Source organism: Panthera leo, chromosome A2, assembly GCF_018350215.1.
Source record: "Panthera leo isolate Ple1 chromosome A2, P.leo_Ple1_pat1.1, whole genome shotgun sequence".
NCBI lineage: Eukaryota > Metazoa > Chordata > Mammalia > Carnivora > Felidae > Panthera > Panthera leo.
The window spans coordinates 26,183,569-26,199,096 of record NC_056680.1 but is presented as its reverse complement, the minus strand read 5'-3'; the positions used below and the strand labels follow the sequence as shown (position 1 = coordinate 26,199,096).

The following is a 15,528-nucleotide window of genomic DNA, read 5'->3' as shown; positions in this document are numbered from 1 at the left end:
CCTGCTCACGGAAGCTCCCACCTGAGAGGCAGGAAGGGACCCAGGATTCACGACCGACAAGTGGTGGCTTCTGTTCATTCTCTTCTGTCTGTGGGGGCTCGGACTGACCAGGCCTTTCACATTTATCTATCCTCGGGTGACTCAACAGGGCACATGTTTCCCCATGCAAGGAGAAAGGGCTTGCTAGCAAACAGGCTATATAATATTCTTGAAAAAATTTATAATATGTAGTATTATGGTGCTTTTTTTTTTTAATTATAAGGGGGATACAGTATCATGTATTAGAAATTCTGTGTCCCACATTATAAAAGCAATACAAATATTTTCTCAGTTTTCACAAACCTTCTATCAGGTGAGTATTATTATCCCCATCTAAATATGGAGACACTGAGGCCAAGGGAGGTGAAGTAACTTCCACAAGCATCACAGAGGTCTCAACAGAGCTGCCTGGGAATCCAGGATTGGCTGAGCCCAGAGCCTATAAGCACTGGATCATCACAGGAAAGAAGCCGAGAGTCACCTGTAATTCTCCCACTCGTGTTAGCCTTCTTACACCTATCCTTTCTCAAGTAAGAAAATTTAATCTCTGCTGCCACTGTACAATTCAGCATAAATCCCCAAATCACAAGATCCTAACCAGAAGAATAAATTCTGTTTGCTCAGATACCAGAAAGGTTTCGGTTCAGGATCTGAGTGTCTACCCAGCTCTGCAGTTCCAGCCTCCTTTCACTGTGGAAGAAACCACAGTCTCAGGGTGCATGGCCCTGAGGGCCTCACAGCTGGGGAGGTGGGGGGGGGAGGGCTTTGGGGTGAGGATAACCATCAGGAGGGACCAGGCAAGAAACTGCATGGTCCTGGTTCTCCTATAGGGAGTCTAAGAGTGTGTGTTTTTGGAGATAGGGGCGCTGGTCTATCCCACAGGGCTCCCGCTGCTCACTGGCTCCCACCCCCACCCCCCACCCCCAGGTTTCTGGAGAAAAACTACCTGCTAGCTCAGGCATCCCAAGACTCCACATCGCAGAGGTCTCTCCCTCAGTCTGTTGCGTACCTGACTGCACCTGACCTGGCCAGGTGCCCAGCCCAGAAAGCAGCTGACTTCCTCCACCCACAACTCTACACCACGGCCTGGGCACACGTGGCAGCCAGGTGAGCAAGAAATTGGCCATTCCACTTGGGGACGGGCTCCTTCCTACACTAGGGCCTTTGGGATGGGATGGGTGAGCATTCATGCATACTCCTCTAAAAAGCACCCCCTTCCCCAACCTCAGTCCTCTCAGTTCCTGTCACCGTGGGCAGAGAAGGGGAAGTCACATCCATCAGCCACCATCACTTCCCCATCCTCGTTGAGCTAGTGGGAGATCACCCCTCTGGCCAGTGCAAGGAACTTTTTATATCTATAGGTTTTTACTGTGATTTACAATGCAACGAATGTACCATGTGTAAGTACCACATCAGTATGTAAATACCAACAAATAAATAAAAGTAAACACCAATATTCATAGAGGCCCTAATACCCCAACCTGTGGTTCCCAGGATAGTTAATAATTGTTTCAAAATCATGAGCAACTCTGGACATTCATTTATTTATTCCACAAATATTAAATTCCTACAATGTGCTAGGCACTATTCTAGGTACTACAGATCTATTAGTAAACCAGTCAAGAAAAGCCTAAGCCTCACAGATCTAATATTTTAGTTAGGGGAGGTAGAGAGTGCAAAATAAGGCTGTTCAGGGTAATTAAAATGCCATTATACTGACTTTTGCTTGGACCTCAATGTGACATCTGTTTATCTATTCCCTGACAAGAAAAAAAATAAATATCGCTTAATAAACAGTTTGCTTTGCATACAAATTCCAAGGATCATGAGCGGATGGTCAGGAAATAGAAAATAAAAGGAAAAGGTTAAGTAAATGGCAAATGACCAATTTAGTGGTTTGGAGAACAAGGGTTTGTTTGGTTTTCTTTTCTTGCCTTTTAAGTTTCCTTAGGAAGAACCTGAAACAGACTGGGTGACTGACAGGCCTCAATAGCCTTTACAGGAAAACCACTGTCTTTGCTCAGCCACAGAAGTTACTGGTATCAGGATGGTGTCTGCATTAGAAAGGAGGGTCAGTGCCTGCCCTAGAGTGCTCAGGCTTTACAGGTCAGAGGTTAAGCTGCTAGTTATGTGACTCTGGACCAGTTAGTTACTAGTTATGTGACCCTGGACCAGTTAGTTAACCAGTTTGGGACTCAGTTTTCCCCATTGTAAATTGGGAATGCCTACCCTTAAAAGGGTTCAAGAAAGGGGCACCTGGATGGCTCAGTTGGCTAAGCGTCTCTCGGTTTCAGCTCAGGCTCGGGTCATTATCTCATGATTCACGAGCTGGAGCCTATTTGGGATTCTCTCTCTCTTCCTTTCTCTGCCCCTCCCCTGCTCAAGCTCTCTCTCTCCAAATAAATATTCAAAAAAAATTTTTAAGAGTTAAAGAGATAATGTGTAGCATTTAGCCTTATAACACAAATAGTCAATAAATGGGAATTACTGTATTTCTATTTCTGAGGGACCCCAGGCAGCCTGAGACCAAACTCCACCAGTCCCTTTCCCACTCAGTCAGGAAGCTGAACCTTTTTTTCTTTGGCCTTCAGGCTCATAAAGGACTCAGTGCATCACTTGCAGACTCTGATGCAGTCCGGGGCTGACAGGTATGAGGCATGGAACCAGACCACTGTCATGTACGTCCAGGCTGCTAAGGTGAGCTGCCCATCAGCTGAAGCTCCAACTGAAAGGGGCCTATTTGGTTTCCCCAGCAGGCCACCATGCTGAGAAAATCTGAGCTCTGCCATTATTCCCCAGCCCTGCTCAGTGGCTGCCCTCATTTCACTTCCAAGGCTTTTGTGCAGGGTATTTTAATTAAAGGACTTAACTCCAAAGCAATCTTGCTGACAGCTCTTAGGGAAAAAAAAAATGTAATGAGGCAGTGTTATTGGATTTGCTTCAGGTTGTTCAAATATTTCCTCCCAGATAGAAAAGCAGGTTAAGTCTCCCCTTAGCCCCACAGGCAATCCCTAGATGTCTGTTTCAATTTCTACTATGTTTTGTGTTTGTGCATAATTCACATTCAGTCAGCAAATATTTGACCACCCCCTCAACACCAGGCATCGGGCTGGGCACTGTGAGACACAGGCTGCCACAGGATCCCAGAGATGTACGTCTCTACCCAGCTTGAGGACCACAAAGTCTTCCCAGAAGTGGCATGTAGGCCAAGACTTCCAGGATGAGCTGAAATTAGCCAGCCAAAGGGTAGAGGCTGTGGTTTTGGAAACGAAGATTTCCTGGCAAAGGGAACAGCAGGTGAAGAAGGAAGAGGCAAGAAAAGGCATGGTGCTTGAGAAAATACAGATCCTCAAGGAGGAGCTACAGGAGGAAGCCTGAAAGCAGAAGAGGAAGGCAGGTTGGGGAGGAGAAAAGATAGGCTAGGCCTGGGACCTTCTGCATCACTGCGAGAAGTTTGGTTTTGTTTTCATTGCAATGGGACATCTTTGCAGACTTTGTATCAGGGGAGTGAGGTGATGAGAGTTTCATTGTAGAAGAGACATGCAGGCTGCCTAGGGAGCAATGGGGGCCAGTCAGGAGCAGGCAGCAGCAGTCTGGGCAAGGACTGAGGGTGGTCCCAACCATGAACCTGGCAGAGGGCATGGAGAAAAGTGAGTGGATGCAGACATATTAAGAGCGCAGAAGTAAGGAACAAGTCTCAGAGAGTAACGGGGTGAGAAAGAGCTCGAGCTTAGGCAGCTGGCACTCTGACCCTACCTACAGCTGGAAAACCCATGGTGAACACTTCAATCCTCAGGCATCAGGCCCAGGAAATGGCAGGAAAGCCCAAAGAAGTGTTTGGTAGCAGCCCTCACTCGGCAGGCTGGGCATGAGCGCCACCTGGTGACCCACCACCCCTCCCACATCAGCTGGTGCTGGTATTAACTCTGCCACCATCCACTGGGCTGTGTCCACCGCAGGGGCACTCCCTGCTATGCTAAATGTCCTATTAACACAGAGGAGGGTGAGCCGAGGCTGTGCTCTCATCAGACTACCAAAAAAGGAACCACAGCTACCCATTATTCATCCATTTTCCAAACCTATGCCCTGCCTTCCAAAGAACCAGACAATGCGTGCCAGGGTTACCTCATTTAACACATACAACCCTGGGGGTGAGAGTAGCATAATCTCCATTTTAAGGATGAGGAAACAGAACTAAAAGGAATGAAGTCCCAGAGGTAGGAAATAGTTATGACGCTTTGCTTTGCTTTCTTTTCCCTCATGGATGCAAGCCGTGTCCCCAGAGAGCCACTGTGTGTGAGGGAGGGAGGTGATCCCCAAGTTCTAGGGGCACCAAGCTCAGCCAGTCTAGAGGAGAAGAGCAAGTCCCTTCTCCCCCAGCCATTGTAAGCTGAAGAAAAGTGGCTTCCTGGGGAGATGGTGCCCAAGATAAGTCTCCAAAGTCATAATGGGCAGAGAAATCTGCAATGTCTGAGCTTCGTGCTTTGGAAGAACCACGTACTCTGCAGGAACATTAAGCACCCACCGGGTCCCATCTAGAAACCAGAAATATGCAGGTAGAGAGTGACAACAACACAAGGGGACTGGGGACAGTGGCAGAGTGGTGGACAAGGAACAAGCCCTGGCCTAAGTTCTGTATGACTTTCCTCTCTATGTGACTGACCCCTGGTTGTCCTTCCTTTTCTGGCCTGTAACTTCCCAGTATGTAAAACAAAGGGGCATCGACAGGAACTTTAAGCTCTGATGGATGGGCTCTCACCCTATAATCTGAGACCCTGCCTCGGAGAGATGTCAGTCCCTAGCACCACTGGAGCAAATGCTGGTACCCACTATAATCCAGCCTCGGTCTCTAATGGCTTTGGCAACACAGCGTAGTAGTTAAGAGCACAGACTCTTAACCGGGAGGTGGACTATTCTGATATGGATCTCGTTGCTACCACTTACTAGCCATGTGACCTTGGGCAAGGAATTTAATCTTTCAGTGCCTCAGTCTCCTCATCTGCAAAATGGAGCTCATAACAGTACCTACCTTTTATGATGATTATGAAGATTAAATGAGTTAATACATGTAAAATTAAAGATGCACCTGGCAATGCAACACATCCCACCCCCTCACCCAAATTAGGCACGATGCAAGATTTAAACCAACATATACAAAAAGTAAATAAAGTTCACTGTGTTCAGAGCATGGTGCCAAAGTGGGGTTCACCCTGTCACAGAAGCAGAGGCCAGGGCCCTCAGGCAGTTCTTTTTTGATCACTGCACTCCACAACCCATGGTCCTGAGAAATTAAGGATGTGGCCCTCAGCTTAGAACAGGGGAGCAGGGTCTATCCAGTTTGAGCACGGAGGGCTGTCTGACTCCACAGAGGCAGCAGAGCACATCTGTCCCTCTTCTACCTCCAAATATTGCAAACTCTGCGTGCCTGTGACGACACCAGGTCCAGGTGGCAAAGTGGTGGTGTTCACACGCGTGCAGAGGCTCCGTGGGAAAGCCAGATCCCTCCCAAAGTGAGAAACCTGATGGGGTCACTTCCCTGTGGAAGACTTTGGTGGTTCTCTGACCCCCACAAAATGAAACCCTGACTGATGTGATTTGAAGCAGGCTTAAAGAGCAAACGGTCAAGAAGGAATTCTTTCTTGAGACGTTTTCGATGCAAAAAAAGGTAGTTTTATTAAAGCACGGGGACAGGACCCACGTGTTGAAAGAGCTGCCGTGGGGGTTGTAAGGAGCGAGTGATTATATACTTTTAAACTGGGAGGGGTAGACACAAAGGAAGTTTCCGAAAGGATTTTCGTAAGTTACAGGATCCTGAAGACCCGGCTGTTGTCAAGCTAAGGCTTTTTCCTCTAGTAAGGTATTAACATTAAGGCAGTTGGAAGTTCCTGGAGGAATGTCACATTCGGCCTGTCTCAAGTACTTGTCAATGGGCTGCAACTTATAAGGAAATTTAATTTCATCTACATTTCTTTTGCATTTGTTCTCCACATCACCAACCATGTCATTCACAGCCCTTTACTGACCCAGGTCCCGGGTGGCCCACCTGCCCTAATGTGTACAGTCTGTCCTCCCCTCAGTAGACTGCTTGCAGCCTCCTGCAAGTACAGCCATGTGCACAGGAAATCCCCCCTGCCTCAAATGGCCTTTCCCATTCTTCGTCCCCCTGAGTAAATTTCTTTGAACCCTCAAGACAGTCTAAGCCTAGCTACTTAAGGCCTTACTGGGAAGCTATCCGGATATCTGCATTTTGACAAGATCACCAGCTAATCTGTCTATACATAAAGATTTGAGAAGAATTTAATATGCTCTCCTTTCCTCCCTACCCACCTGCCCCCATGGAATTCATATACCTTACCTGATAACTATAGTGTGATTTGTCTTGGAGAGAAGTGGAATATTCAAAATACCTAACAACTGGTAGGGCAGGGGCAAGGGCCAGTCAGAAAGCACTTCAGGCCTAATGGAGGCAGAGGCCTGAAAGTCTCCTGCTGGGTCAGGCATTCATCCTTTATTTGCTGAGCTGTGGGGAGGAGGAAGTCCCAGGGAAGGATCCTGGCTGACCCAAGGGGCTCTCACAGGGTTGAGGGCAGTGGTCACTTACCAACTTGTACCAAAAGTTTTATGCTTTTTATGTAAGCTCTGTGCCCAATGTGGGGCTTGAAACTATGACCCTGAGATCAAGAGTCATATGCTCCACCGACTGAGCCAGCCAGGAGCCTGAAAGTTTTATTTTAACCAGTGACAAAGCAAGATTGTTGGATATGGGCTAAATAACAGCCCTGCTTACCTCACAGAGTTTACTCTCTAGCTGGGATAAATTTTGTGTCTATCTTGAGCCTCTACTTTCTCTCCTCCACAACGTACACAAGCACATATATACACACACACACACCACTGCCTTGAACATGGCAAACAATAAATAGCTGTTTTCTTAAGAAGAGTGGTACTGTCCTCCACTGTCTCCAGGCCAGCCTCCAATACCCCTGTATTCTTTCTACTTTTCAAATCTATTTGAAATTTCCCCCAAATAAAATAAGGAAGCTAAGGGCCAAGCTCCAGAGCCCACAAGCCCCCAACATAAGCACACGCCTGCGTGCGCGCACACACACACACACACACACCATCAAAAAGGCTCAGTCAGACCCACAGCCAGGAGAAAAGGCAGCTGCCAGCCCACTGGGAAACACATGGCCACAGGGGGCTTATTCCAGCAGTCTTCCTAAGCTTCCAGGACTTCTGAGGTCAGAAATCAGAAGCTAATGTATCTTTGTGTCTTTTAGGCACACTGCCATTATGTCAGTGTAAAGAATTTTACAGAAACTCTGGACAAACTAGAAAATGAACCAGCAATTCAGCAGGTGCTCAAACGCCTCTGTGACCTCTATGCTTTACATGGCATCCTGACAAACTCGGGTGACTTTCTTCACGATGGCTTCCTATCTGGGGCCCAAGTGGATGCGGTGAGAACAGCCTACCTGGATCTGCTCCCCCTCATCCGGTAAGTGGCTGGCCCTCAAACCATGGTGATCTTCAGAGACTAGCCCTAGACCCTTTGTTCACTTCAAACTCCAAAACCTTCAGCTCCAAAATCTTGCTAAGTAGGGTCTGGCAAAAGCAGCAAACCACTCTGGAGAGGTTTACACTCTAGCATGATTACATCAACATAAGGCATTATGGATTAGTGAAAGAAAAAAAATTAGGAATAAAAATGCTTAAAAACAAATTATCTCACTATCTCAATTGAACTCTTCAACATTGTAAAGGAAATAGGAATAGTACCTAAAGGAAGCATACCACATATTCATAATATGTAAACTTTAATGAGTCTGAATCATGACTAACATTTAAGGAACATTTATGTGTGCCAGGCATTATGCCAAAAGCTTTCACATACCTCATCTCATTTAGTCCTTATAGCCTTTTGAAACAAATACTGTTAATCTCCCCATTTCACTGGGGAGGAAATTCAGGCTGAGGGGAGTTAGGTAACTTGCCCAGGGTCTCACAGTCAGCCAGGGAGGAGCCAGATACAATCTGGGGCCTGTCTGACCCCAGAGTATGCGCTTTCAACTGTATGAAAGTTAAGGTGGGGCTACTGTTTATTTCAAACGCATCCTAGTCTTTGTTGAATGTGTTTAAGTGAGTTCCTACTAAGTTGACTAAACTTATTTTAATCCTTCCTCATCTCCAAGGTGAGATTTTTTTTTTTTTTAACTCAGCAATTCATACACTGATTCATAAAACAATAATACAAATAGTTCTTAAATGCAACATAATGCAGTGTAGTTTAGGGTCATGACATATTAATGCAATACTTTCATTCTGTTACATTATATATAATGTAAATGATCACTTTAAACACATTGAAACCAAAGCCCCAACCTGAACAGAGCACTGGAAGAAAGAAATTAAAATAATACAGAGCAGTCACCACTGTCCATAAGTGAAAAATGGGCTGCCTTGAGAACGCAACCTTTTCTGAGGAAATATGATGCCGTTTTATATGGGGTGGTATGGTGTGTGTGTGTGTGTGTGTGTGTGTGTGTGTGTGTGTGTCTTACCCTACGACCTCCAATAGCTCACATAATCTACAAGACTAAGATAATAAAAAGGAAAAAGATTTGAAATTTAAAAAATAAGCTACTCGGGGCGCCTGGGTGGCACAGTCGGTTAAGCGTCCGACTTCAGCCAGGTCACGATCTCGTGGTCCGTGAGTTCGAGCCCTGCGTCAGGCTCTGGGCTGATGGCTCAGAGCCTGGAGCCTGTTTCCGATTCTGTGTCTCCCTCTCTCTCTGCCCCTCCCCTGTTCATGCTCTGTCTCTCTCTGTCCCAAAAATAAATTTAAAAAAACGTTGAAAAAAAAAAATTAAAAAAAAAAAAAAAAAAGCTACTCATGACAAAGTTTAAAAAAAAAAAAGACTAGATCAAATTAGTTTTATTTCTAACAACATGCAACATGTTATAAACCATTTATGGCTTCACATAAGCACCTAACAGATACTTGGCAGTCGGTAAATGCTCAATTAAATCATCAAAACTGTCAAAAATACATTTTATAGAATTATGCCCCAGGTATTAAGCTTTCCCTAATGTACAGACTCCAGTGGTGGGAACCACTAATAGCAGAACTGAGTATTGCACAGTTCAGCCCAAGTGTATCTAATCTGGAAATGCTTGGCATTTTTTTTAATAGTTTACTTATTTTGTGAGAGAAAGCATGAGTGGGGCAGGGGCAGAGAGAGAGGAAAAGAGAGAATCCCAAGCAGACTCCACACTCAGCTCAGAGCCCGACGAGGGGCTAGAACCCAACCATGAGATCATGGCCTGAGCCAAAATCGAGAGTTGGATGCTAAAACAACTGAACCGCCCAGGAGCCCTGGAAATGCTCAGCATTTAAAGTACATGAAGACAATAATATTCTAGCCCTGATTGGCAGTGATGATGAAACACAAAAGATCACCTTAACACTTCATAAGCATGATTGTTCTTAACCTGCAACGGCATTTCTAAGTGCTTGCCTTGGTGCCAAAGACTTACAACTTAGGACAAGACCAGCAGCACTGACACAAATAGGCAACTTACACATGCACTGAACCCACAAACTGACTTACTCACATATGTACTTAAGTAATCTTCCTATTATTGCAAGGTTGTCAGGTATGTTACAGACTCCATGCTTACAAAAGTTCTGTGTCACAATTCTCTGCCTGATTACTTGGTATCAACCTGATTTCTGAGATGACAAATAAAGGATGGCACGCTATTCCATGTGATGCTAAGAACCAGCTCTGTGTGCAATGGTACTTAGCTGACCCAGTTTATAGTTGTTTAAGGGGTCGTAAGGTCGTAAAATCTCAGTTGGGGGACGTTCAGGTGAAGATGGCACGTTGAACATATGCATTTACTTTTGTTCTCCTGAAACCCAACAAAACACCAGCAAAGGGATTAAAACTTTTAAAAAGGTATAGACCCACAAAAAGAAAGAAAACAGGAAAGGAAACCTAAATATAAGAAAGTAAATGGACAGTGATTTAGCAGACCTGGGGAAACTGGATCATAAATCAGAAGTGGGAAACAAGTTATACCAAAGAACCCCAAGAACTAGTAGTGCTGTGTACCTCTGGCAATGGGGATGAAGGTAAGACCCACAGGATGGGCTGGAAGTCTGTTTCAGAAGGATCTGAACCCTCAGTTCCCCTCCTCTGTGAGTGATTTGAGCCTTTTCCTTGACCTCACCCTGGCAGAAGGGTACATAGAGGGTCTGTGGGCCAGGGAACATTAGGCATAGGTGAGAATGAGACCACCCTTCAGAAAACAGCAGCCTGAACAAATGTTTGTAGGCCCCGTGCTAACAGCCCCCTCCCCCAGCCCTCTTTTCCCTGGTTCCCAGAAAGCTGGCAGCCAGGCTTGTGGCCTACAGGAAGATGATAGCACACTCCTTCTCTGGAGAATCTGACAAGCCCAAAGGAGAGAGAGCCAAAGACACTGACCCCACGGTCCCCCAATTCACCCCATAGTGAATCCCACATATGTACAAGCACACCGACTTCTAAGCAGCTAGCTAATGCCCCACTCTTAGCTATGGTCAGACACTCAGGGATCACCAGACACCTGCAGGAAGCCCCTGACATAAAACAGAGCCCAAACAAGCAAGAACGAAATAACTTGGAGGGTAGAAGAGAATCTTCTGGGAGAAGGACTCTTTTTTAAAAGATAAGTAATATCCTCAAAGAGTTAAGAGGGAATATTCCAACCACAAGCCAAGAATGTCATTTCTTAAAAAGTAATATTCAGGGGGGCGCCTGGGTGGTTCAGTCGGTTGACTGTCTGACTTTGGCTCAAGTCATGATCTCACGGTTTGTGAGTTTGAGCCCCACGTTGGGCTCTGTGCTGACAGCTCAGAGCCTGGAGCCTGCTTCAGATTCTGCGTCTCCCTCTCTCTCTGCCCCAGCCCCGCTCACACTCTGTCTCTCTCTCTCTATCAAAAATATATAAAACACACACACACAAAATTTTAAATGATAGTGGAAATGAAAAAAATCAATTGAAGGATTGGAAGATAAAGTTGCATAAATTGCACAGAAAAGAAAGCAAAAAGACAAAAAGATAGAAATTAAGAAAAAACATTAAAGTAGTAAGAAGACTGATCCTAACTGTCCATCATCTAAAAAACAGATCTAGAAAGAGCAGACAGAGAAAACAGAAGGGAACAAGCCATTGATTAAATAATTCAAGAAAATACTCTTCAAATGAAGTTTCAGACTGAAAAGGCCACAAATGCTTGCAGACTAGAGGAGACAAACACAGACAGAAAAAATAAGTCAAACAGTATGCAAAATGGTACTGCTAAGAAAAGGAAAGCAGGGAAGGGGATCAGGAATGCTGGGGGTGCAGTGGGAGGGACAGTGGTTTTAAGTAAGTCAGAGAAGGCCTCCCAGAGAGGGTGATGTTGGAGGAAAGATCTCAAGTGGAGGGGAGGTGAGAGGAGCCATGGGCTGGGGGCGGGCAGGGAGGAAACACTCCAGGCAGAGAAGTACAAATGTTGAAGGCCAGAGCATGCCTGGCACATCCATCCAGAGAACACAGAAGAGGCCACAGAGGCTACAGCCATGTGACTAGGTGGAGAGTGAGGGCAGAGGGCAGAGAGGTAAGGGTATACTGGGGCGGGGGGTGGGAGGTACGATGGGGGTAGGGATCATCACAAAGACTTAAGACTTTGGCTTTTACTTTGTGTGAGAAGGGGACGGTTTTCAACATAGCATAAGACACAGTCTGAAGTCATCTGATGTATTTTTCTAAAGGATCACTCCAGTTGCGACAGTAAGGAACTGGGCAGGGGACAAATAAAAAGCAGGGAGCCCAGCTAGGAGGCTACCTCAATAATCCAAGTGAAAGATGACGATGGGTTAGACTGGGTGCCAGCACTGGAGGTGGTGGGAGGTGACTAAAGTTTGGATATATTTGGAAGATAGAATAGGATTTGCTGACAGATTAGGTACAGGATGTATGTGACAGAGAGGAGCTCAGGTTTTTGGCCAGAGTAGCTATTTACTATAAATGTGCCAGGCTTGGGCAGGATGCACAGGAAAAGCTGTAGAAGATCAGGAGTTTGGCACTTTATTTTTTTAAGTTTTATTTATTTAAATAATCTTTACACCAAACATGGGGTTCAAACTCACAACGCTGAGATCAAGAATCACACACTCTATTGACTGAGACAGCCAGGTGCCCCAGGGGCTTGGTTTTGAACATGTTAAGTTTGAAGAGCCTGTTAGAAATTAAGGAAGATGTTAAAATGCAGGTTAAGTGAGACTGGAGAGATCAATTTGGAAGTCATTAGCATATGGCTGGTATTTAAAGCCATGAGGATATCCCATGGAGTGACTGGATAAAGAGAAGAGGCTGGAATACTGAGTCTTGGGACCCTCCAAAGATGAAGAAGAGGAGGCCTTGACAAGAACTATTTCAGTGGAGTGGCAGAAGTTAAAACCTGAACAGATCCAGTCTACAAGAACAGGTGGAGAAGAAGAAATAGCAAAGCATAAACAAGTACAACACTTTTAAGGAGCTTTATCATAAAGGGGAGTCAAGATCTGGAATAGATGATGGAGAAGGAAACAGACTCAAAGCTTATTGTTAAGATGGGGGATAGCACACCATGTTCACGTGCGAAAACGATTCAGTAGAGATGGGGACTTTGACATTGTAAGGCAAAGGCAAGAGAATTTCTAGAACATCGTTTTCTGGTAGGCAAGAGCAGAAGGCATCTACTGGACAGAGAGGGACTGGCGAGAGCTGGGAGCCAGAACTGCATACCTGTGCTAAAAATAGAGAAAGCACCATACCTATAGGTGCACAGGTGAGAACTTGTGGATGTGCTCTTACTGCTTCCATTTTATCAGTGAAATGGGACGAAGAGTCATCGAAGAGAGAGAGATAGGGAGGCAGGTGGCATGGATTTAAGGATTAGAGAGAAGGTGTGAAATAATCCCCGAAGAGAATAAAAGAGTACAGGAATGAGAGCAATGTCATAGGATTGCTAGGCAGCCGGAAGGGCCCACTTGAGCCTGTTACACCGCTCGGTACTGGTTTCCGGTCGGCCATATAGAGCCACAAAGGTGATGTCACACAGTCAGTGAAAAATGTGGAATATATTTTTGAGGAAGTGAATATAAAAGACCATGGAATTTCAGCTGAATAAGAAAGGAAGGGAGACCACCAGGAGGATGAGGGACATTACGTAAGTGGCAGGTGCCAGGAAGGTCAAGGAAGTATAAACAGCCCTAAATGAAAATCACCTCACAGCGATGATGGAGGGTCATCCAGAGAGGATTAAAATAGGTAGGTACAGTATCCCAGTCATCTCAAATGCCTTGCAAAAGGAGGGCTAGGGAAGAGTATAAAAAATCGCATGTTATGCTTTCTACCCTTTGTTAAAAAAGAAAGAGAAGTATGTGAACAATTTTTTAAAATATTTCATTCAGGGGCACCTGGGTGGCTCAATCCGTTGGGCAACTGGACTCTTGATTTCAGCTCAGGCCGTGATCTCACCATGGGTGAGATGGAGCCCTGTATTGGCCTCAGCGCTGCCGGGGCGGAGCCTGCTTGGGATTCCCTCTCTCCTTCTCTCTGCCCCTCCCCTGCACGCGTGCATGCTCTCTAAAAAATAAGTAAATAAACTTAAAAAAAAAAAAAAAGGTTAAAAAATATTTCATTCAATAGGCTAAAATAAAGCACATTTTGTTGCTTGAAAAAAGAAAAAAAAGGGGGTTGCCTGGAAGACTCAGTCAGTTAAGTCAGTTAAGCATCTGACTCTTGAATTCGGCTCAGGTCATCATCCCACAGTGGTGAGATCAAGCCCCAAATGGGGCTCCAAGCTGAGTGTAGAGTTGCGTGGGATCTTCTCGCCCTCTCCTCTGCCCCTCCCCTGCTCACTCTCACTCTCTCTCTCTCTCTCAAAAATAAATAAATAAATAAATAAATGAATGAATAAATAAATAAATAATAAAACCTTTAAAAAACCCAGAAAATTAAAAAAAGGGTTATCAGAGTCAAAAGACTAGAGGGAGTAAGCTAAAAGAGCAGGGATGGTGAAAGGAATGCCATCTGCATCGCGGAGAAAGTACAGATGTTGCCGTCAAGTCTTGGGGTGGGATCCTGGTGGAGAATCACAAGGCGGGGCTGTAGAACAAGGTCAAAGGAGAAGATCCATGAACTGAGAAGCCACGTTTTAGAGGAACATTCAGGTAGACAATGAAATCACTAAGGATGATGTGTGTTGGAGAGAGAAATAGCAGGCCAGGAAGTAGATCCCTCTTAATAGGAGACATGGTGGGGACACAGCTCAACTGTGAGCAGGATACATAAAGTCACAATAATATGCAGACATATAGTCATAACCATGTAAGTACCAAATGCAAGTCTGACCAGTATTTAAACTATATATTGGGAGCGGGAAGGCCAAGGGGAAGAAGCAGGAGAGAGCGGGGATGAGATAGGGGTGAAGGGAGGGGACTAAAAACATCTTTTGTAATGCAGACTCAACAGACAATATCTAAAACTGAACAATCAAGAAGTAGCAATCCAAACAAGACATTTAGAGATATTCAAGTAAATACCAAAAATAGCCGCTAAAAGACCAAGACTGATTGCAGGGTGGAGGAAGTAGAGGTGGGACAGGGATATACTGATTTTAACTAACAAGCCTTGAAGACTACTAGACTCTTTATACTATGGTATATATAACTGATCAAAAATTAAAACGTTTAAAAAATTAAAGCTGAGTTGTTCAAAAGTGAATAATGATGCAACCTCTAATTAGGTGTTGTTATTCACCATCCCTGATTAATTAGATTCATAAGAGCAATCTAAAATACTCACAAACTCTTGTTTTCTCTCACAGGAAGGATGCCATCTTGTTAACTGATGCTTTTGACTTCACGGATCAGAGCTTAAACTCAGCACTTGGCTGTTACGATGGCAATGTCTATGAACGTCTATTCGAATGGGCTCAGAGGTCACCGACCAATACTCAGGTAGTTGAGTAGAACACATTATAAATTATGTAAGAGAGCGGAGAACAAGCAGTGAATACACTTCCATGTTTTCTCATTTTAATTGATTCCCATTAGGTTGGAAATTGCTTGGCATAGCACATGTTTAAAAGAGAATACATAAAAGAAACCAGGAGTAGGGATGTGGTCTGGCAGGAACTCTGAGTCTGGACTGCAATCAGCAAAATGCATTGCTCAGAATTTGGTAAAGGGAATTAGGAGGAAGGCCCAAGATCTAAATCGTGGCTTGACATACTCAAGAGCATATACACATAGTGGCAAACTAGCTTTTAAGTCACAAAAATAAGAAAAATCATTGCAGTGATTTAGCCGTCTTATTTTCAGCCTTTAACTCTGTTTTGTGGTGATAAAAATGGGTGATAGGAAACTTGGGGTGGGGAGATCACTCTCACATCTGTCTGCTAGAGATGCCTCC

General features: G+C 44.9%; 1 protein-coding gene across 1 annotated transcript in view; it reads left to right on the top strand.

The window, feature by feature from the left end:
* Positions 1–15,528, top strand: part of ACOX2 (acyl-CoA oxidase 2) — a 30,123-nt gene that overhangs the window by 11,676 nt on the left and 2,919 nt on the right. Inside the window, exons 11-14 of the mRNA XM_042929816.1 lie at positions 967–1,146; positions 2,631–2,736; positions 7,320–7,537; positions 14,942–15,074. Coding sequence (XP_042785750.1) covers positions 967–1,146; positions 2,631–2,736; positions 7,320–7,537; positions 14,942–15,074 — 637 coding nt within the window. The remainder of the gene's footprint in view (positions 1–966; positions 1,147–2,630; positions 2,737–7,319; positions 7,538–14,941; positions 15,075–15,528) is intronic.